Consider the following 23,960-nt stretch of genomic DNA (forward strand, 5'->3'; position numbering starts at 1 on the left):
GTGTGGTGAAGCCAGTCCTGTCTGGGATGCCAAGTGCATGGGAGAAACAGACACATTTTTAAAAAGCTATTGCAGAACTGTGTGATGAATGTCTGACTCTAAGGCCATGCGCATTCACTCAGAGGCCCCAAAGTCAACTACAGGCACAAGCCAAGTTTTCTGAAGAGCATCACATCTGTGATGAAGCAGGAATTTGAAAAGGACTAGATGAAGTGCCTCACAGAAAAATGAAAGAGGTTCCACCTTGGGGAAGCTGACGTTGAATTAAGACTGGAAATAGCAGTTGGCATTAGACATGTAAAGATGCAGAGAGAACAGGGAGGAGTGAGTGAAGATGGGACAAAAGATGTCCAGACGAGGGAAGAACACGCTCAAAGGTCTCACCCCGTAGGGTCAAGACTGGCTTTAACTGAATACGACCTTAGGCTCTCCATGAACTAGACCCTGCCGGGCTGTCAGCATCACTGAGCGTCATCTCTCATCACCCACCCGCCTGCGCAGCTAAGCTTCAGCCATGCCGCCCTTCCTCACTCTTCTCTAGATCCAAGAGTAGGAACCTAGCAGCTGCTTGGTTATGGGCCACGAGGGAGAGGATTCAGTGGAATCCCCACATGGCCCTGGAAGGCTGTCAATCGCTACAGCTATTTTGAAGGGCAATTTGCCTTCCACTCTGCTCAGTGCTTTACAGATATTTTTTGAAGTCTTATTGTCTCTGTCCCACAGAGGAGGGAATGGTAGCCTACAGAGGTAAAGGGATGGACTTAAAGCCCCATGTCAGAGGTTGCTCCTGAACCCACCTCTGCCTGGCTCCAAGCTCTTCTTCTTACCACTGCAGCCCCCGCCCACCAAAGCCGAGATACAAATACAAGTCACACAGTGTTAGGGTGCTTGAGTTTTCCTTATAGAAAAATGGGACTTGCCTATAATGCAAGAACTAGGCACCAGAATGCACATCTATTTTAGAAATAGCTACTGTATACCAACGTTGTACAAAATGTTATTGTTGGTATCCCTCTAAGAAATGACAATGTTATGGGGAAACATGCCATGGCATTCTGATTCCTTCACGATAAGGCTTTGTGTTATTAAAATGTGTTCTGTAGACTGAATGTTTGTGTCCCCACCCCCTGCCAGCTCCAGATGCTGACATCCTAACCCGCCACGTGTTGGGATTAGGAGGTGGGACCTTTGGGAGGTGATGAGATCATGGGGGTGGAGACCTCAAGAATGGGATCAGTGCCCTTAAACAAGAGACCCCAGAGAGAAGACACAGTGAGTGAGAAGATTATGAACTGGGAAGTGGGTTCTCACCAGACACTGGATCTGCTGACACTGTAATCTTGGACCTCCAGGCTTCCAGATATCTGAGAAATAAATGTCTGTTTGCTTATAAGCCACCCAGGCAAATGGAATTCTTTCATAACAGCCCAAATGAACTAAGACAAGGGGTTTGGGTTTTTCATGGGTTAGGATACAAACCACCTGTGAAGAAGTTTAGACCAACACCGGGCTTATGTTCCAAATGGATTTAGTTTCTATCCACTTCTAAATCCACAATGGAAAAGAAAGGCACAGATTCCAGACAATGAAGCTAAACTCGTCAGTTCCCCCAATACTGAGCCTGTGAAAAATGTATTTTTACTTTCGTAAGACTTGTTTCTTAATCTTTATAAATTAATGTACACCAATTTAAAGACGCACAAGAAACAGTACAAACAAAAGAGGAAACTGATTAAAAAAAAAGGGCAGTTGGAAAACACAGGAAGAGAATGAATTTAGCTAAAAGCGGGCTGTTGATGTAGTTAGAATCTGGTTAAACAGCGAAAGTGAAACATCAAACTAAAAATAATTAGCAAATCTACACATTAACTGGGACCGTGAGTTAACCGAACAACACATTGCATACAACTCAGATTAAGTATGTTGTGCTGGCAGGCTAGGAAGAAGTACCAAAATGTAAGAAAGTAATAAGTTTATAATACTAGCTCCAAATCATAGAAGATTACCTCTAAGGATTTTCATTTTGGAGGAAAAGTGAAGGAGAAAGGCACATTATTAGATTCAATGATTATTTCATTCCACAATCTTTGAAATTCTGTCTCAAACACAGGATATTACTATTCAAAATTGTTTTCAAAATATTCATTTCTCTTATTGACTAAATGTATTTGTCTACTTTAAGAAACTGGAAAATTATTTATTTACCTAGGGAGTCAAATGAAGGCAATATTGGATACACATACAGTAAAAACCCAATAAAACAATTACAGAATATCATCTTCATGTTTAGTTACCTTTAAACCTTCCAGATGGTACAATCACTATGAGTGTTGCAGTAATATCATAACTGCACGTGATAAAAATAGAAATGCACATGAGCTATCGTCCTAACATTCTAACCTTCTGGTAAATCTACCTTAAAGATGTTCACCTTCAGTCTAATGATGTATTTATGTGGGTTTGAAATTCCTATGAACATTAATGGAAGCTCTGATCATTTAATGAATCCAAGAGCAGGATATTAGGATGAGCTATTAGATGATATATTTAATTTATTCCTAAAATATATAATAATATATTATAATATATTATATTATATATTATATATATTATATATTATAATATATATGTCTATTGCGACTGGAGTAGTTGGTTGCAATTAAAATAATGAGATATTCTAAATGATTCATGCAATACAAATGCAGAGTGATATGTAATTTGTAATTTCTTTATCATTTTTATGCTGATACATTTCTTCTTAATTCTAATAAGCTTCTGAGCTAATAGGAATATATTTTGTCATATGGATTATATTCTGGAGGACTTATTTCGCAACGTTGCTAATGTGAAAACCATCTGACTGAACCTAAAATATAATGTAAACATGTAATTGGGAAAATACACTTTGGAAAACTGTTGGGAGCCATGTACAACTGAAGACATGCTTATTCTGTGACCCAGCATTCCCACTGCTGGGTAAATATGCAATGTGTTTTTATGCGAGTTCACCAAAAGACACATGCAGGAATAGTTAGAGGGCCATTCTGTAGTACTGTTAAGCTACACACTTTTTTTTTTTTTTTTTGGTACGCGGGCCTCTCACTGTTGTGGCCTCTCCCATTGCGGAGCACAGGCTCCAGATGCACAGGCTCAGCGGCCATGGCTCACGGGCCCAGCTGCTCTGCGGCATGTGGGATCTTCCCGGACCGGGGTACGAACCCGTGTCCCCTGCATCGGCAGGCGGACTCTCAACCACTGCGCCACCAGGGAAGCCCCTAAGCTACAGACTTTTGAGAATAAAATTAAGGCCTTGGTTGGGCACTTCATTGCAGAATTATTGCCTAATTATTACTTGTGATTTAAAACAACTTAGTTCAAACTACTAGGTAGAAAAAAAATACAAGGTTGTAGTGTGCAACACAGGGAATATAAACCATATTTTATAATAACTTTAAATGGAGTAAAATCTATAAAACTACTGAATCATCTGAAACTTATATAACGTTGTAAATCAACTGTGCTCCAATAAAAAAGTTAGTTCATATCCTTGGTAATATGATACTTAATACTAGACAGATATTTATTGAATTCTGTGTACACAAATAAATGTATTGATTACCAATGTGAACACTGCTCTAATTAACTGCTGTGTATGAACTCCTTTAATCCTGAGAGCAGCTTTATGAAATATCATTGTGCCTCTTTTAAAGACCACGAAAATGAGGTGTAAAAAGGTCCTTTGTTCAACGTCAAATAAATAGAAAGTGTAAGTGCTATGAAGAAAATAAATCAGGAAAACATTCTAGAGACTGACTGGTAGATTTCCTTCATATTGTACGGTTACGCCTGGGTTTTTTAGAGTGGATATATAAACTGAAACCTGAAAGTTAAGGACTCAGGCATGTGGACACACTGGGGAAGATGATTCCAGGCAGAGGGAGCCCTCAGGGATGGGGTCCATAGGCAGGAATTAGCATAGCATGTTTGAGGAACCTGTGGAGCTGAAACCTCGTGCTGGAGGGATGAGCTAGAAGAGGTGAGGAAAGGCAGGTCATGGACGGCTTTTTATGCTAGTCTAGGAGTTTTGCTTCCATCGAAGTGTGATTGAAGTCCTGCAAGGTTTGGAGCAAGAGTGATAATTTATCACGCAAACTGTGGAATTTTTGGCAAACTGATACGGGATTATGTAGGAGTGGTGACTGGGAGACCCCTAGGAAGCTCTTATAACAACAAAGATGAAATGATGGCGGCCTAGAGAAAGCTGTCACTAGTCGAAATGAAGAAAACTGGACAGATCTGGAATACAATTTAAAAGTAGAGTTGACAAGGCTTAGTAATGGAGTCTATGAATGGATGTGGGAAGACAGAAAGGAAGGAATCACATGTGTGAATCCGGGTTCCCATGCTGGTGAATGACATGGAGATACTGGGGAAAAGAGAGTTTGAGTATTGGTGGGTTATGGAAGCAGTAGCTTTATCTTGGATACATTCCTGTTGAGTTGCCCTGTAGGTGTCCAAGGTAGAGATCAATGAGGTAGTTGGATTCAGGATTTTAGGGACGAGGTCAGAGATGAGAATTTGGGAGTCATCATGATGTAAATGCTATATAACATTGCCTCTGGAGACAGCACCGCCAGAGGGAAAATGGGGGCCAAAGTTGGAGCCCTGGGAAACTCCACCATGAGAACTCAGAGGAAGAGGAGGTGGCAAAGAACGTGAGAAAAACTGTGTAAGTGTGTGCTACCACCAGAGATGAGAAAACGTGTTTACAACAGAAATGGTTTGATGAAAAAGAAGAATAACAGCTAAAGAATTTAAAACGCTTTAAAAAATTCTCCAGGTTTAACTTAATAGCAGTCAAAATTATAACAATAAAATATATACACATCTCAAATTTTCATACCAGTCAAAATTATAACAATAAAATATATACACATCTCTATTTTTCATTTATGTGTATGTGTGTGTGTCAAAGAAAGGAATCTCCGCTATTTGAAAAACTTCTGAAAAAAATCTTTTTCACGTAGCATGAGGAGTTTAATTTTCCTGATAGTTGGTCCAGTGAGAGATCTAAGTTCTGAAATATGTGTCTTTATTTTCTTGAGCTGACAGAAAGAAGTCAAGGGCAAGGTCTTTCTTCCAATGTCACTACCATCATCTCTACACCTTCCAAGTTCATCTTTGTTGCTTCAAATCCAGAGTGCCTACCTGACAAATGATGGTACCCCATTACCTGATCTCTGCCATGTCGTTAATTTAGGTTTCCCAGGTGACCATCTCAAATGAATGCCAGATGGCAACTCAGCCTGACGTCAGACATCACAGAGAGGCTGAAACGACACCTGCCTGGCAATTATGCATCTGCTGAAGTTTAGTCAAGATCACCTAAGTTCCCTCCTAAAACAACACCTTGGAATAGGAAAACTACAGATTAGCACTAGTTGTGTAAGAGCAGAGTACTTTGGGTGAGCGTTCAAGCACAGATTTAACGACTGGTACTTTCCTGATGCATGTCCAAAGCACACGTCGCTATTCTCCCTGATGATCAGGGCGAGAGGCACTTCTGGGGGAGACATAGCAGGACACCAAGTCAACTGTGTGCAGGACAGTCAGGTTAACAGCAGTGTTCACTGGCTTCTGAATCTACCAGATGTCCTGTCTACATTGACGGTGGCTGGTATCACTCCAGGGCTAAGTTCTGTTGTGACCTTTCTGTGCCTCCTGGGTAATTAACGGGAGCTTGCTGGGGAGACAGGGGCCATGCTGGGCCCTGGGACGTGTTAAAAGGAAGCCTTAGTCCCTAATCTTGACTCTTAGATGAGCATGCAGTGTCCTGCCCTCCATTACTGAGAGCAAGGGCAGAATCTCACATCTGATCCCGAGTGTCACATCAGTCAGAAAACACTGACTCTCTCATACTTGGGGCAGTACTTCTTTTTCCTCGGCAGGTTTTGATTCCTATGTCATGCTTTGCAGAAACTGTGCAGTTTCAGCATTGTCATACATGGTTGATTTTACAAAATCACAGGTCAGATCATACTTAACTGTATTTTAGAAATCCTGAAAGGCAAAGAAGAAAGTAAAAGTAACCTACGATGTCTTTACCAGACATACTTATTAATATCTCTCAAGATTCTGAATGTTTTTCCTTCCCTCCTTCTCTCCACCTTCCTCCCTCTTCCGTCTCTCTCTGTTTCTGTCTCTGTCAGATGTGGATGGGGATGTACATGAGGGAGTGTATATAGGGGTCTCAAAGACATAGGTCTTCTAGATATGTACATACCTATCTTCCAAAATTTAATTGATTCTATAGAGATAGCATTATAGCCTGTATTTTTCGATTAATATTCTATTTTTGAACCCTTACCCATGAACTTAAATGCACTGGAAACACGATTCTTAGCAGCTGCATAATATCCATTTTATGCAGGTACCATGGGTACTTGAACGCTTTGCTTTTCATTTTCCCACATACAACAACACGGTGTTGAAGATCCTTCTGTGGGGTGACTTTGACCCTGTCTGCGCTTCAGCCAGAGTCCCAGACGTGTGGATGTAGAAGAAGTACTTGGCTTTGTGACATGGAAGAGGATATCCATAAGGCCGCAATATATTAATAGTATCATTGTCATCATGGCCAAGATTAAATAATGAGTATCACTGATTGGTGCCCAAATGAGGTAGACTAGGTAGGTCAAGTCCAAATATGTGTCATCAACACATATGCACGATCATTTATAAAGCAGTATTTACTCTGAGGAAAAAAAAAAAAACCTTTAAGAGTTCTCATCACCTCAACCCGGTATAGATGGTGACAATCAGGACCAGACTTGTCTATGATTAAGAGGAAGATTTGGTGCATGGGAAAACGGCAAGGCTTGTTTAGAAGTCGGGGGCAACTGATGACGGCTTAATTTCCAAGATACACGAACAGCTCATCTAACTCAACAACAAAAAACCAAACAACCCAATAGAAAACTGGGCAGAAGACCTAAATACACATTTCTCCAAAGAAGACATACAGATGGCCAGTAGGCACATGAAAAGATGCTCAACATTCCTAATTATTAGAGAAATGCAAATCAAAACTACAATGAGGTACAACCTCACACCGGTCAGAACGGGCATCATCAGAAAGTCTGCAAATAATAAATGCTGGAGAGGGTGTGGAGAAAGGGGAAACCTCCTACACTGTGGGTGGGAATGTACATTGGTGCAGACACTAGGGAAAACTGTATGGAAGTTCCTCAACAAACTAAAAATAGAACTACCATATGATCCAGCAGTCCCACTCCTGGGCATATATCCAGACAAAACTATAATTCAAAAACATACATGTACGCCTATGTTCACAGCACTATTGACAATAGCCAAGACAAGGATACAACCTAAATGTCCATTGACAGAGGAATGGATACAGAAGATGTGGTTCATATATACAATGGAATAGTACTCAGCCATAAAAAAGAATGAAATAATGCCATTTGCAGCAACATGGATAGATCTAGAGATGCTCATACTAAAGAAAGTAAGTCAGACAGAGAAAGACAAACACCATATGATATCACTTATATGTGGAATCTAAAAAACGACACAAACGAATTTATCTACAAAACAGAAACAGACTCACAGACATAGAGAACAGACTTGTTCCTGCCAAAGAACTGAATCACTTTGCTGTACAGCAGAAATTAATACAACATTGTAAATCAACTATACTTCAACAAAAAAAAAGGCGGGGGGGGCGGGGATGAGAAATGCAGAGGGTGTGACCTGGCAGGTCTGTTGGCTGCAATCTATTTCTGAGTTAATCTGTGAATAGTTTAGGAACATCTGTCCCTTCCAGTTCATTAAGTGAGGCTGTCTTTTTCTCTTCTTAACATCTTTATTGGAGAAAAATTGCATTACATTGTTGTGTTAGTTTCTACTGTATAACAAAGTGAATCAGCTATATGTATACATATATCCCCATATCGCTTCCCTCTTGCGTCTCCCGCCCACCCTCCCTATCCCACCCCTCTAGGTGGTCACAAAGCACCAAGCTGATCTCCCTGTGCCATGTGGCTGCTTTGCACTAGCTATCTATTTTACATTTGATAGTGTATATATGTCAATGCTACTCTCTCACTTTGTCCCAGCTTACCCTTTCCCCTCCCCATATTCTCAAGTCCATTCTCTAGTAGGTCTGAGTCTTTATTCCCGTCTTGCCCCTAGGTTCTTCATGACATTTGTTTTCTTAAATTCCATATATATGTGTTAGTATACGGTATTTCTCTTTCTGACTTACTTCATTCTGTATGACAAACTCTAGCTCCATCCACCTCACTACAAATAACTCAATTTCATTTCTTTTATGGCTGAGTACTATTCCATTATATATGTGTGCCACATCTTCTTTATCCAATTATCTGTCAATGGACACTTAGGTTGCTTCCCTGTCCTGGCTATTGTAAATAGTGCTGCAATGAACATTGTGGTACATGACTCTTTTTGAATTATGGTTTTCTCAGGGTACATGTCCAGTAGTGGGATTGCTGGATCATATGGGAGCTCTATCTTTAGTTTTTCAAGGAACCTTGATACTGGTCTCCATAGTGGCTATACCAATTTACATTCCCACCAACAGTGCACGAGAGTTTTCTTTTCTCCACACCCTCTGCAGCATTTACTGTTTGTATACCTTTTGATGATGGCCATTCTGACTGGTGTGAGGTGATTATAGTTTTGATTTGCATTTCTCTAATGATTACTGGTGTTGAGCATCCTCTCATGTGTTTGTTGGCCATCTGTATATCTTCTTTGGAGAAATGCCTATTTAGATCTTCGGCCCATTTTTGGATTAGGTTGTTTATTTTTTTTTTTGATATTGACCTGTATAAGCTGCTTGTATATTTTGGAGATTATTCCTTTGTCAGTTGCTTCATTTGCAAATACTTTCTCCCATTCTAAGGTTTGTCTTTTTGTCTTGTTTATGGTTTCCTTTGCTGTGCAAAAGCTTTGAAGTTTCATTAGGTCCCATTTGTTTATTTTTCTTTTTATTTCCATTACTCTAGGAGGTGGGTCAAAAAGGATCTTGCTGTCATTTATGTCATAGAGTGTTCTGCCTATGTTTTCCTCTAAGAGTTTGATAGTGTCTGGCCTTACATTTAGGTCTTTCATCCATTTAGAGTTTATTTTCGTGTATGGTGTTAGGGAGTGTTCTAATTTCATTCTTTTACATGTAGCTGTCTAGTTCTCCCAGCACCACTTACTGAAGAGGCTGTCTTTTCTCCACTGTATATTCTTGCCTCCATTATCAAAAATAAGGTAACCATATGTGCGTGGGTTTATGTCTGGGCTTTGTCTCCTGTTCCATGGATCTATCTTTCTGTTTTTGTGCCAGTACCATACTGTCTTGATTACTGTAGCTTTGTAGTATAGTCTGAAGTCAGGGAGCCTGATTCCTCCAGCTCCATTTTTCTTTCCCAAGATTGCTTTGGCTATTGAGGGTCTTCTGTGTTTCCATACAAATTGAGAAATTTTTTGTTCTAGTACTGTGAAAAATGCCACTGGTAGTTTTTGTTTGTTTGTTTTTTATTGTTTCTTGTTTTGGGTGTTACGCGGGCCTCTCACTGTTGTGGCCTCTCCCATCACGGAGCACAGGCTCCGGACGCGCAGGCTCAGCGACCACGGCTCACGGGCCCAGCCGCTCCGCGGTATGTGGGATCCTCCCGGACTGGGACACGAACCCGCGTCCCCTGCATCAGCAGGCGGACTCCCAAACACTGCGCCACCAGGGAAGCCCGCCATTTGTACTTTGATAGGGATTGCATTGAATCTGTCGATTGCTTCGGGTAGTACAGTCATTTTCAGAATGTTGATTCTTCCAATCCAAGAACATGGTATATCTCTCCATCTGTTTGTATCATATTTAATTTCTTTCATCAGTGTCTAATAGTTTTATGCATACAGGTCTTTTGTCTCCTTAGGTGGGTTTATTCCTAGGTATTTTATTCTTTTTGTTGCAGTGGAGTGTTTCCTTAATTTCTCTTTCAGATTTTTCATCATTAGTGTATAGGAATGCAAGAGATCTCTATGCATTAATTTTTTATGCTGCTACTTTACCAAATTCATAGATTAGCTCTGGTAGTTTTCTGGTAGCATCTTTAGGATTCTCTATGTATAATATCATGTCATCTGCAAACAGTGACAGTTTTACTTCTTCCTTTCCGATTTGGATTCCTTTTATTTCTTTATCTTCTTTGATTACTGTGGCTAAAACTACCAAAACCATGCTGAATAATAGTGGTGAGAGTGGGCAACCTTGTCTTTTTCCTGATCTTAGTGGAAATGGTTTCAGTTTTTCACCATTGAAAATGATATTGGCTGTGGGTTTGTCATATATGGCCTTTATTATGTTGAGGTAAGTTCCCTCTATGCCTACCTTCTGGAAAGTTTTTATCATAAATGGGTGTTGAATTTTGTCAAAAACTTTTTCTGCATCTATTGAGATGATAATATGGTTTTTATCCTTCAGTTTGTTAATATGATATATCACATTGATTGATTTGCATATATTGAAGAATCCTTGCATTCCTGGGGAAAAAACCCCACTTGATCATGGTGTATGGTCCTTTTAATGTGCTATTGGGTTCTGTTTGCTAGTATTTTGTTGAGGATTTTTGCATCTAAGTTCATCAGTGATATTGGCCTGCAGTTTTCTTTTTTTGTGGCATCTTTGTCTGGTTTTGGTATCAGGGTGATGGTGGCCTCGCAGAATGAATTTGGGAGTGTTCCTCCCTCTGCTTTAGTTTGGAAGAGTTTGAGAAGGATAGGTGTTAGCTCTTCTCTAAATGTTTGATAGAATTTGCCTATGAAGCCATCTGTTCCTGGGCTTTGGTTTGTTGCAAGATTTTTAATCAGAGTTTCAATTTCAGTGCTTGTGATTGGTCTGTTTATATATTCAATTTCTTCCTGGTTCAGTCTCAGAAGGTTGTGCTTTTCTAAGAATTCGTCCATTTCTTGCAGGTTTTCCATTTTATTGGCATAGAGTTGCTTGTAGTAATCTCTCATGATCCTTTGTATTTCTGCAGTGTCAGTTCTTACTTCTCCTTTTCAATTTCTAATTCTGTTGATTTGAGTCTTCTTCCTTTTTATCTTGATGAGTCTGGCTAATGGTTTACCAATTTTGTTTATTTTCTCAAAGAAATAGCTTTTAGTTTTATTGATCTCTGCTATTGTTTCTTTCATTTCTTTTTGATTTATTTCTGATCTGATTTTTATGATTTCTTTCCTTCTGCTAACTTTGGGGGATTTTTGTTCTTCTTTCTCTAACTGCTTTAGGGGTAAGGTTAGGTTGTTTGAGATGTTTCTTGTTCCTTGAGGTAGGATTGTATTGCTATAAACTTCCTTCTTAGAACTGCTTTTGCTGCATCCCATAGGTTTTGGGTCGTCGTGTTTTCATTGGTTTCTAGGTATTTTTTGATTCCCTGTTTGATTTCTTCAGTGATCTCTTGGTTATTTAGTAGTGTATTGTTTAGCCTCCATGTGTTTGTATTTTTTACAGTTTTTCCTGTAATTGATATCTACTCTCGTAGCGTTGTGGTTGGAAAAGATACTTGATATTATTTCAATCTTCTTAAATTTACCAAGGCTTGATTTTTGACCCAAGATATGATCTATCCTGGAGAATGTTCCATGAGCACTTGAGAAGAAAGTGTACTCTGTTGGTTTTGGATGGAATGGCCTATGAATGTCAAGTCCATCTTGTTTAATGTGTCATTTAAAGTTTGTGTTTCCTTATTTAGTTTCTTTTTTTTTATTTATTTAGTTTCATTTTGGTTGAACTGTCCATTGGTGAAAGTGGGGTGTTAAAAGTCCCCTACTATTATTGTGTTACTGTCGATTTCCCCTTTTATAGCTGTTAGCATTTGCCTTGTATATTGAGGTGCTCTTATGTTGGGTGCATAAATATTTACAATTGTTACAGCTCCTTCTTGGATTGATCCCTTGATCATTATGTAGTGTTGTTCTTTGTCTCTTGTAATAGTGTTTATATTAAAGCCTATTTTGTCTGAGATGAGAATTGCTATGCCAGCTTTCTTTTGATCCCCGTTTGCATGGAATATCTTTTTCCATCCCCTCACTTTCAGTCTGTTTGTGTCCCTAGGTCTGAAGTGGGTCTCTTGTAGATAGCATATATACAGGTTTGTTTTTGTATCCATTCAGCCAGTCTATGTCTTTTGGTTGGAGCATTTAATCCATTTACATTTAAGGTAATTATCGATATGTATGTTCCTATTACCATTTTCTTAATTGCTTTGGGTTTGTTATTGTAGGTCTTTTCCTTCTCTTGTGTTTCCTGCCTAGAGAAGTTCCTTTAGCATTTGTTGTAAAGCTGGTTTGGTGGTGCTGAATTCTCTTAGCTTTTGCTTGTTTGTAAAGGTTTTAATTTTTCCGTCGAATCTGAATGAGATCCTTGCTGGGTAGAGTAATCTTGGTTGTAGGTTTTTCCCTTTCATCACTTTAAATATGTCCTGCCACTCCCTTCTGGCTTGCAGAGTTTCTGCTGAAAGATCAGCTGTTAACCTTATGGGGATACCCTTGTGTGTTATTTGATGCTTTTACCGTGCTGCTTTCAATATTTTTTCTTTGTATTTAATTTTTGATAGTTTGATTAATATGTGTCTTGCCGTATTTGTCCTTGGATTTATCCTGTATGGGACTCTCTGTGCTTCCTGGACTTGATTATTTCCTTTCCCATGTTAGGGAAATTTACCACTATAATCTCTTCAAATATTTTATCAGTCCCTTTCTTTTTCTCTTCTTCTTCTGGGACGCCTATAATTCGAATGTTGGTGCATTTAATGTTGTCCCAGAGGTCCCTGAGACTGTCCAAGTGGGGCCATCTTAATGATCAATCTCCCTCATCCCAAGTGGTTCTGAATATAACTTTTGCACGTATTTGTTTTTACTTTGTGTCATTTTTCTTCATAGGTGTAATATGTCATTGATCCATGTGATAGTGTATTATGTCCTTGTCACCCCTTTTGGTGAATCATCTTAGGAATGAAATAGGGTCCATGTGGGAGGCCCAAAGATGGGTTTGACAGGTCGGCTGCTGTATGGCTCTGAATTGTGTCCTCAAAGTAACCGAGAAAAAGACTCTGGACACACCAAGAAACTAGAGACTCTCTGGGAGATGAGGCATAAACAGCCTCAATAAAAGGCAATCCTGTTCATTCATTTGATGTTGGTATCTGCTGACACTATTATGAGTCAACTCCCAGGTGAATACAAAGCACAAAATGAAAACGTAAAGAATTAGTCAGGATGCAATCCATCAGGAACCCCTGCGGAATTTGGTGCTCCTAGGAACGTAGATTCAGTCACCTAAGAAGCTTGGATTGTGAATTTAGGTCAACATTTGTTGAACGACAAGCCAAAGAGAGATTCATCAGTCTTATATTTTCTTTTGCTCATAGGAGAAGACATACACATTTATTTGCAGAAACCTTCCTTCCCCTGCACCCCCTGCCAACCCCCAAACTAAAACTCTAGGAATGTTTTATTATGTGGGCTTTTATGAGAGACAGATGATATGTACACTGATTCATTTGCAAAGTTCCCAAAACCTCTACTGAAACAGGGATCTCTCTACTACACTCTCTAGAAAAGACAGGCAGAGAATATCAACCTGTCTCTCAGTTAACACATACTTGAAGATCCAGGAAGTGCATCGGCGACACCCCAAGAAACTCTGTTGACTCCAGAAAGAGTTTGCAAGTTTCTCCCAAGCATCCACAGTCACTGTGGGGTCCTTTGACCTTTTATTCTTCCTCAGTCTCCAGACGTTTCTGCCTCACCAGGAACAGCGTTTCCCCTGCAACAATAGATTTCGATATTGCCACTGTTTCAGAGCTTTCTCTATCTGGTATTTAGGGAAGCAGTTTGGCAGGGAGGGAGGAGAATGACAGAACAATTTTTGAGTGTCCTTCTCTGTTTTTTATCCCTTCGGAGAGGCTCTCCACGCAGAGCTGGCTGGGTGACTCATTCTTGACAACGGCACTCCATTGCAAGAGAGTTTTCTTTCCTTCCTCTGAGGCTGCCCTTCCTTATTCAAATTGCTCTTCTCTATTGCTGCCGGAGGATTAATGATATTCGCCGCCAAACTTCCCCTCTCTCTGAAGGCAGAACATGATGAGGACATTCTCATCCTCATCTTCGGAACAAGTTCCTGTTTCCATCAGCACAGCAATACTTCCTTGTCCTTTTTAGATATGTTGAAAAAAATCCAAATGGAAATGGTTCATACCTCATGCTCCACGTCATCGACGTGGCCACTGGAGCCCACACAGCATAACTTCAGGAACCATGATAGAAATGTCCTTATGCAAATCTTTACAGAATCAACTTTCCTCCTCCTAAACACTTCTCCAGTCTCATCTGATGGGTCTTCCCTTTACCTCTCTAACTGAAGACCCCCTTGAAGACGCCGGCCTGGGAAGCTCACTGTTGTACCCATGCATGTGCCTTCGTTTAAGATTTAATTAACTTTTAGGACTCTGACTTAGGCAAAATGATAGAGGACCTGTCTTCCTAGTGTTGCCCAATCATCTGTTTCTATGAAGCTCTCAGAAAGTTCCAGTGCCTCAGGGATCCCCCCTCCTGCTAAGCTCTTAGGATTTTCTGGTGGTTTTGGGTCAAATTCAGTGTTTAGCTAGATGCACTGTCAGGTAGCAAAACCAAAGCAAAACAAATTTTAAAATTGATTTAATATAATTTGCATTTTCAGAAGCCAATTCTTGCCTAAATGTAAAGTAGATACATTTCAAACAAGAAGAGAGAGAGAGAGAGATTGCTACGCAGGAAGCTGGGAGGGGTTTGCTAGCCCTCAAGCCACATGACAGTGGTAGATGCTGAATCCTCTACGGCTTGTCTTGATGTTCTAAACACACGGCAGAAGGTTCTTGATCAGCTAGGTATTCAAGGGATCATGGGGCACAAGACTTGACACCAGAGGCTGTGTGCAATCCAGCATTTCTTTAAAGGGACCACCCTGTTTTATACGTATTTTTAAATAACATCAAAGGAATATTATAAGCACGTTTTTCTCATTCTCCTCCCTCCTATACACACCATGAACTGCCCACCCATCTGTCCATGCAGCCAGGCATCCATCCCACCACTCAGTATATTTACTCTCATTCACTTATCAAAAAAAATATTCATCCCGGACCTCTTACGCAAGATCCTGAGCTACGTTTCAGAAGCAGACCCAGGACCTGCCCTCCCAGCAATTGCCATTCAGCGGGTGAGAACACTGCGTTCAGAAGGTACAGTAAACCTGGAGGACGCACAGACCGGAGTAACTACTCACCACCTCTATTTAAAGCCCGCCACAGCCCCCGCTGCACACAAAACAACATTTTCAATACAAATCAACTGCACGTTCGTGCAGCATTGCTCTCCCTCGCTGAGAAATATCCCAGGTAAAGCTAAATCCGGGCAAGGGGAAGGAAGCTGAAATAACCAGCACCTTGTCCATCACAAGGAGAGTTTGTCAGTGGGATGGCCTCGCCAGGGAGCCTTCAAACACGTGGATTCCCTGTCTTCACACAAAAGCACTAGACAAACTGCAGCACTTCCCACAGGCGCCTCAGTTCTGTAAGGGCCTAGACTCCTATCCTGTTGGATGCCCCTGGGGGCATTTAGCAGTCAACCTGGGTTTCCCACAGCCATCCTGGACTTCACAGCAAACACATCAGGTGAAGGCTTTTATGCTTTATTCCCTCAGTGCAGGCACCCACCCCCTTGCCTGCTTGCAAATCACTACCATCAGGAACCATTCTCAGTTGTGTCTTCACTTCACCTCCATAACTGACTTTAGAATTCCCAGTCTCCTTTCAATTTGAATTCTTGAACATCCAGAGTTGCTTCTTCATTTTAAATGCAATGAATCAGTAATAAAAGCCAATTTCAGGGCTTGCCTGGTGGTGCAGTGGTTGAGAATCTGCCTGCTAATGCAGGGGACACAGGTTCGAGCCCTGGTCTGGGAGGATCCCACATGCCTCGGAGAAACTAAGCCCGTGAGCCGCAACTACTGAGCCTGCGCGTCTGGAGCCTGTGCTCCGCAAAAAGAGAGGCCACGAGGGTGAGAGGCCCGCGAACCGCGATGAAGAGTGGCCCCCGCTCGCCACAACTAGAGAAAGCCCTCGCACAGAAACGAAGACCCAACACAGCCAAAAATAAGTAAATAAAATGACGGTTTAAAAAAAAGCCAATTTCATTAATTCGCCCACTGTATTCCTCCCAGGGAAAGGCAGGTAAGAATACTCGTCATGTTAGGACAGGTCTATTATGTGTCTCTGCTCCAGGGTATCATGCTTTTGCTTGGTTTACCATGCGCCACGGACTATACAAATAAATAGTTAATAGCAATTAATTCTTTTGTTTGTAAGATATTATTATACTAAGTTTTACTGGATTTTAAAAACTCTACGGTTAACCACAGGAGTATAACACATTCTCCACTGGAAGTATGCTGTGTAATAAGGGAATTAAAGTTTAAGATCACGGAAAACTTTAAAATTCTGTGACTGCAGTGTACTATTTATTGATTTAAATGGCAAGTTTTTAAGTGAATTATGAATCCAGTATAAATGAATTTAATCCATTAGATTCCATACAAATACTGGTCATAGCTTTATGGTGGAGCATAAACTTTAATTTTTTATCGTATCATACATATATATGATGTTTAAAGTTACACATGTCCTACATGTATGCATATACATACCCACATGTTTACATACGTATGTACATATACACACATGGAGGCACCTGAATCATTAAATCATATACTGTATGTAGAACAGTGCATTTAATAAATTTAAATATGGTTTTATTACAAGTTGGTAAATATTCAATATAGGTATACTAAGTATGCTAATTCTCAAAATGTATTCAAGTGAATAAATAAAAATATGACCAGATTCCTTACTCCAGGACACAGGACAAATGTTTTAATAATAAGCAAAGGACATAAGTCAATAGAGGGAGTTATAACAATGCTTTGTTACTGACAGGCACATCAGACAGCATAGTATTAAGTACCATGATTTATCTTGGGCTTGCGATCTTTAATGTGAATCTGTAACAAAGAAACCCTAGATTGCCAAAATAGAAAGGTTTATTCGCATGCATTTTTGTGTGTTGCTTATGTTTCCACATGGAGGTTAAAAACTGTTTTCATCAAACACTATACTTGAAATGTGATGAGGCAAAAAGCTGTCTGCCAGTTTTATGGTCATCGATAATAAAACAGATAAACTCTTGAGGCAAGTATCTGTAACTCCCGTTTAAGGCTGCTCCTACTAGTAAGCCACCATATAAGCTATGCATTTTTAGAACACAGCCACGATATGACATTAGAACATGTTACTACACAGTACAAGGAAGGGTGGGAGATTATTTAAGGAAAGTCAAAGTCAAGTCTTTCCTGGTTGATGCCTATGTGGAGCACATGAAATGCTCTTAATTTAAAAAGAAAAAAGGAATTTAAAATAATTAAATAATGCCTTTATTTCATAATTTATTTTTTAAAATTGGAGTATACTTGGTTTACAATGTTGCGGTAGTTTCTGCTGTACAACAAAGTGAATCAGCTCTACATATACAGATATCCCCTCCCTCTTGGACCACCCCGCATCCCACCCATCTAGGTCATCACAGAGCTGAGCTCCCTGTGCTATACAGCAGGTGCCCACTAGCTAGATATTTTACACGTGGTACTGTATTTATGTCAAACCTAATCTCCCAATTTGTCCCACCCTCCTCTTCCCCTATCCCATGTCCACAAGTCTGTTCTCTACGTCTGCGTTTCTATTCCTGCCCTGCAAATAGGTTCATCTGTACCATTTTCCTAGATTCCACATATACGTGTTAATATACGATATTTGTTTTTCTCTGACTTACTTCACTCTGTATGAGACTCTAGGTCCATCCACATCTCTACAAAAGACCCAATTTCATTTCTTTTTATGGCTGAGTAATATTGCATTATATATATATGTACCACATCTTCTTTATCCATTCATCTGTCAATGGACATTTAGGTTGTTTCCACGTCCTGGATATTGTAAATAGTGCTGCAATGAAAACTGGGGTGCATGTGTCTTTTTGAATTATGGTTTTCTCAGGGTGAATGCCTAGTAGTGGGATTGCTGGATCCTATGGTAGTTCTGTTTTTAGTTTTTAAAGGAACCTCCATACTGTTCTCCACAGTGGCTGTATCAATTTACATTCCCACCAACAGTGTAGGAGGGTTCCCTTTTCTCCACACCCTCTCCAGCATCTATTGTTTGTAGATTTTTTGATGATGGCCATTCTGACTGCTGTGAGGTGACACCTCATTGTAGTTTTGATTTGCATTTCTCTAATAATCAGTGATGTTGAGCATCTTTTCCTGTGCCTCTTGGCCATCTGTATGTCTTCTTTGGTGAAATGTCTATTTAGGACTTCTGCCCATTTTTGGATTGGGTTGTTTGTTTTTTTAATATTGAGTTGCATGAGCTGTTTATATATATTTTGTATATTAATCCTTTGTCCATTGCTTCATTTGCAAATATTTTCTCCCATTCTGTGGGTTGTCTTTTCGTCTTGTTTATGGTTTCCTGTGCTGTGCAAAAGCTTTTAAGTTTAATTAGGTCTCATTTGCTTATTTTTGTTTCTATTTTCATTACTCTAGGAGATGGGTCATAAAAGACCTTGCTGTGATTTATGTCAAAGGGTGTTTTTCCTATGCTTTCCTCTAAGAGTTTTATAGTGTCCGGTCTTACATGGAGTTAACCTGAAATTGCGACAGAAGATTTGGGTTTTCATTTCTATTCTGCTCAGCGAGTTACTTCTCCCTATAGACTGTAGAGAGCAATGCTATTCCTAAACTGTCCTGGTGAGCAATTCATCCATTTACTTTAACTTGAGATGGTATTTTAAGAGGTCTTGGCACATAGTAGGGACGCAATCACTTCCAGTCCTTTTCTTTCACGGGAATGCAACATCAACATGTGACGTATGTATCCGACCCTCAAAGTCTCGCTTCATGACTTCAGTGGGGTTGGGAGAGCGGGAATGTGGTTTGCATTTACCATGCCTTCCATCCTCTCCTCCAATGTACAAACTCAGACCCTAGGAAGTTAAGAGCCTTTTCCTGCACCAGCAGAGCTTAATTAAGCTTGGCGACAACTTCTGGCCCCATCGTGTGGCATTCACATCTCAGAGTTCTCCTGGAAAGACAAGAACCTGGGAGTCTGAGAGTTCCTGACAGAGGTGATGAGTTCCAATGCGTCTCATTTTCACAAAGACAGAATATATGTGTTATATCCAGAAGCAAACATCTGCCCCTTGACCTTATGCCAGAAATTTGGAATGTCTACCCAGCCAGTCCGTGATTCTCAAACTCTAAGGTGCCAAATAACCACTCCAGGTGCTTGTTAAGGTCCCCACGTGATTCTGATGCATACGGCCTGAGGATGCTCTACTGGGAACCACTGAGGCAGGTAGTGGGTGATGCAGATTACCCCCCGACATCCAGAGGTGCCGCCTGGTCTCATTGAAGGTTCCCACCACGTGGTCTCAACTAAGTCTCCATTCTCTAGTAAACAAAATCTCTGTTAAAATTAGACCTAAATATTGTGTAAAGACAAACTATACTTACCCTTTTAGAGGTAGACATTGTATAGAAATATACCATCCAGTAGAGAATGATACTTCCATTAATTTTTTTCTAGCCATAAACAGCATTATTCTTGGTTTGCTACTCTAACCAAAATTCTATAAAATTGTCCATGCTCCCCCTTACCCCCTCCCAACCTGAAGTTTGTAACTCTGTTTATTTTCTTTCTTTCTTTCTTTTTTTTTTTTTTTTTTTGCGGTACGCGGGCCTCTCACTGTTGCGGCCTCTCCTGTTGCGAAGCACAGGCTCCGGACGCGCAGGCTCAGCGGCCATGGCTCATGGGCCCAGCCGCCCCGCGGCATGTGGGATCTTCCAGGACCGGGGCACGAACCCGTGTCCCCTGCATCGGCAGGCTGACTCTCAGCCACTGCACCACCAGGGAAGCCCTGTTTATTTTCTTAATGACATTTAACTCCATTTAAAGCAACAACCTTGTGAAGTATATATTTCCCTGATAAGTCTATGCCCCTCACCTCAGTAAAATGTACATCCTATAGTATTCCTAGGTTCTAGAGCAGTCTAGAAGTGTTCAATGAGTACTTAAAATTTTGTGTTATGAGAGAAGGAAGGAGGGAGGGAAGGAAAGCTTTTATTCATTCGTAAAGTAAGAGGTTTCTCTTATCTAGATGTTCTCTAGTGACTGAAAGCATAAATCACCCAAATTTTGCAGTCTGATTTTGCTCCTATCCTATGTCAGAATGTTCATTTCTGATGAGTTTATTACCTTTGCTACAGTTTTTAAAAATCTGAGGGCCTTTGTTATTAAATGCATCAATGATTCATTTTGCATCAGTATATTTGCATGCTGTGGGTAAGGGTTGAGGTTCCTGATATACATGAAGCATATCCCTTAAAAATACTGTAATAGAATTCCTTGGCGGTCCAATGGTTAGGACTCTGTGCATCCACTAAAAGGGGCACAGGTTCCATCCCTGGTCGGGGAACTAAGATTCCGCATGCCACGCACACTGCAGCCAAAAAATAAAAATAAATACTATAAGAGTTTTAGAAAACTCTAACTTGAAAAGATACATGCACCCCAATGTTCCTAGTAGCACTATTTACAACAGCCAAGAGACATGGAAACAACCCACATGTCCATCAACAGAAGAAAGGATAAAGGAGATGTGGTACATATATAACAATACAATGGAATATTACTCAGCCATAAAAAAGAATGAAATAATGCCATTTACAGCAACATGGATGGACCTAGAAAATATTATACTTAATGAAGTAAGTCAGACAGAGAAAAACAAGTATTATATGATATCACTAAAAAAAATACAAATCTAGGAAGACATATGGGAACATATGTTTATGTATGACTGATTCACTTTGTTATAAAGCAGAAACTAACACACCATTGTAAAGCAATTATACCCCAATAAAGATGTAAAAAAAAAAAATACAAATCTAAAAAAATAATACAAATGAATCTATATACAAAACAGGAACAGACATAGAAAACAAATTATGGTTACCAAAGGGGAAAGCGATAAATTAGGAGTATGGAATGAACAGATATAAACTACTATAAATAAAATAGATAAGCAACAAGGATTTACTGTATAGCACAGGGGACTATATTCAATATCATGTATTAACTATAATGGAAAATAATCTGAAAAAATATAACTGAAACACCTTGCTGTATATATTGTGACACTAACACAGCACTGTAAATCAACTACACTTCAACTAAAAAAATGGGTTTAATTTGCTCCTAAGTTTTCTGCACTGCACTGTCCTGTGCCATGTGGATATACAATTACCACATAAATACATGTGTCTCTGTGATAAATAAACTCACATACATTAGCCCATCGTTTCAAGATGCAGCTCAAAAGCTGCATTCTTCACAAATGCTGCCTTCTCCATAAACCCTCCTGTGACTCCCCTTCTCCACTGGAAGACTCTTTTCCTACTCTACACTTAGCATCACAGCCCTGGGATGTTGCTGGATTTCCTATGCCTGACATCCAGGTCACTGCCAAAGCCTGCCACGTGACCAAGCTCAACCACTGCTCACCCCACAATGTCTGCCTCTCAACTGGACCTCCTGAAAATACAGCCCATTCTCATCATTCTTGCAATTATGTTCGGAAAGTCATCGCAGATGCTGAATTAGTGAATAGCAAACCGTTGCTGCTAGGAAAGTACAGGGTTAGGTATCTGGGAGCCTCGGGTCACAACATTTTCACCAGCTGATCAATACATAATCTTGTGTTAACTGTATGTATCTGTTTAAAGGCACCTTATTAAATAGATATCACTGAGTCATCCACAGGGAACCTGGGGCCATCAGCGCTACAACTCACGCCTACAAGAAGCTTATCTAACTCGTGTATTTTCTCCCTAAGGCATTTCTTGGTCTTTCTTCCCAACAGCAGACAGCACTGAAGCACTGGGCTTGGGGGTCATTTCCAACAGCAACGTCATCAACAAAAGACACATAAATGTGAAAAGCGTGGCACTAAGTAGTCCACAGAAGGGACACTTGTTGACAGCCTGAAAGCTGCAACCAGAGGCACTGCTGCCCTGTCCAACCCCAGCTGAGCACGTCTGTGAATGACCCCAAAAGTACCTGGAGCGTTCATTTAATGGTTAAAAATAGATCATAGTGGCACCGATGAACTTGCCAACAGGGGACCTGCGAATAACGAGGAGGGACTGCATCCTTCTAAGTGGTGTCCGTGAATCATTTAGACTTTTCCAGGTATTGTAATCACAATAATACAATTCAAGTACCTTTCCGGGGCCTGTGAGGACCCCAGAGATTTTCCTTCTGCAGAAGATTTTCCTTTCCCCGCTCCTCCTTTGTTTCTCCGAGACTCCCTCTCACTCGTCCCTGCTGTGCTGCCCTTACCCGGACCCCTTTCATCACAGGTCTCAGCTTCAAGGCCACTTTATCAAAGAATTCCGATACTTCAAGGTCGTGGTTCCCCTCAGCCTCTCCACCTCGCTGTGTCCTGCACTTTTCTTTATCAGAAGCACTTTTATTTATTTGCTAGTGTGTTATCTACACCTGTCAGAATATAAAATCCCTGCCAGCAGGATCCCTGTAAACCCCCCGCTGGATTTATACCACAGAGGCCAGCGTCCCTGGCACACGGCAGGTCCCAACATACAAGTGTTGAATGAATAACCTGCAAAGTACTCCTGGGTGCCACTTTCTGGTACTAATTTAGGTGTCTGTCCCCATTTTCCCTATAATAATGTAAGCTCCTGGCCAGCGGAAATGACTTAGGTTCTCGTTTCACGCAAAGATGTTTACACTGAATCTCCTTTCCCTACTGAGTCATCTGTGGTGAGCGGGATATGGGTGGCCACAAAGCCACACGTCTGAATAGCTTTTGTGCATTATAAGCTAAAAATAAACTCATTGAATAAGTGGCCTCAGTTCCGGCGCTCGCGTGTTTGTCACGTTTTGCGTCCTAATAAGCAATCCCAGTAGGTACTGGCTGAAACCAGCAGCCACCATTTGTTTCTATTCTGCACACACCTGCCAGTGGGGGCATGTCTCGGTGGTCAGAGCTTGTGGCTGTTCCTGCGGCGACAGCTGCCTGTGGCGGGAGAGCTGGGGGTTCAACCATCTGATCCCTCACGTGTCTGGGGATGATGCTGGCGGTCCGTGGACCTCAGCCGGGCTGCTGGGCGGGCACTAGTGTGTGATCACTGGCTTCCCTGAAGCAGGATGGCTGCCTTCCGAAGCGTGGATGGCTAGGAAGAAGCTGCACTGCCTTGGGTACCGAGGCTTCAGGGACGGCATGGCATCCCTTCCGCCCTAGTCACGTGACAGACCCACCCAGATCCAGGAGAGCGAATATTAACGAGACCTATCGTCATGAGAAGATCATCAAAGCAGTCTGCATCAATATATCACAAGATAGTTCATTTCCGCCCAGACGAAATGGTGTTAATGCAGCGCTTTTCTTCTTTTGTTTCTGGTCTGTGCGTGTCTGGCTTACGGAGGTGGCAGGGAAGTTGAGACAAACAATAACAGAATCCGACCTCCCTTAGACCAAAGGCGCGTTTCAGAGCAGAGTAAAGGTGAAACGCAGTGGACTGCAGAGTTTAATCTCAGAATGGAACAGAGCCCTGACAAATAGTACATGTGCCCCAGTCAGCTTTCTAGAAGAGAATACCAGAACACTGGTTATTGTAAGCAGTTCCCACGGACTCTCTGGATACTCACAACTGTCATCGCAAGCCAGGGTCTTACCAATTCCAGAAACTCCCTTTG

General features: G+C 40.9%; 1 protein-coding gene across 4 annotated transcripts in view; it reads left to right on the forward strand.

Annotated features, from left to right (window-relative positions):
* PNPLA4 (patatin like phospholipase domain containing 4) overlaps positions 1-23,106 on the forward strand; it is a 109,669-nt gene extending 86,563 nt beyond the window's left edge. For 2 of the 4 annotated variants that reach the window (XM_060138401.1, XM_060138403.1), the window contains exons 7-8: positions 15,230-15,314; positions 22,105-23,106. In XM_060138401.1, coding sequence (XP_059994384.1) covers positions 15,230-15,314; positions 22,105-22,229 — 210 coding nt within the window. In that variant the 3' untranslated portion in view covers positions 22,230-23,106. Of the gene's footprint in view, positions 1-1,134; positions 1,398-15,229; positions 15,315-22,104 lie in introns of those variants that run through there. The other 2 variants (XM_060138404.1, XM_060138407.1) reach the window with 2 other exon arrangements.
* The last annotated feature ends 854 nt before the right edge of the window (positions 23,107-23,960 follow it).

Source organism: Lagenorhynchus albirostris, chromosome X (assembly GCF_949774975.1).
Source record: "Lagenorhynchus albirostris chromosome X, mLagAlb1.1, whole genome shotgun sequence".
Classification (NCBI taxonomy): domain Eukaryota; kingdom Metazoa; phylum Chordata; class Mammalia; order Artiodactyla; family Delphinidae; genus Lagenorhynchus; species Lagenorhynchus albirostris.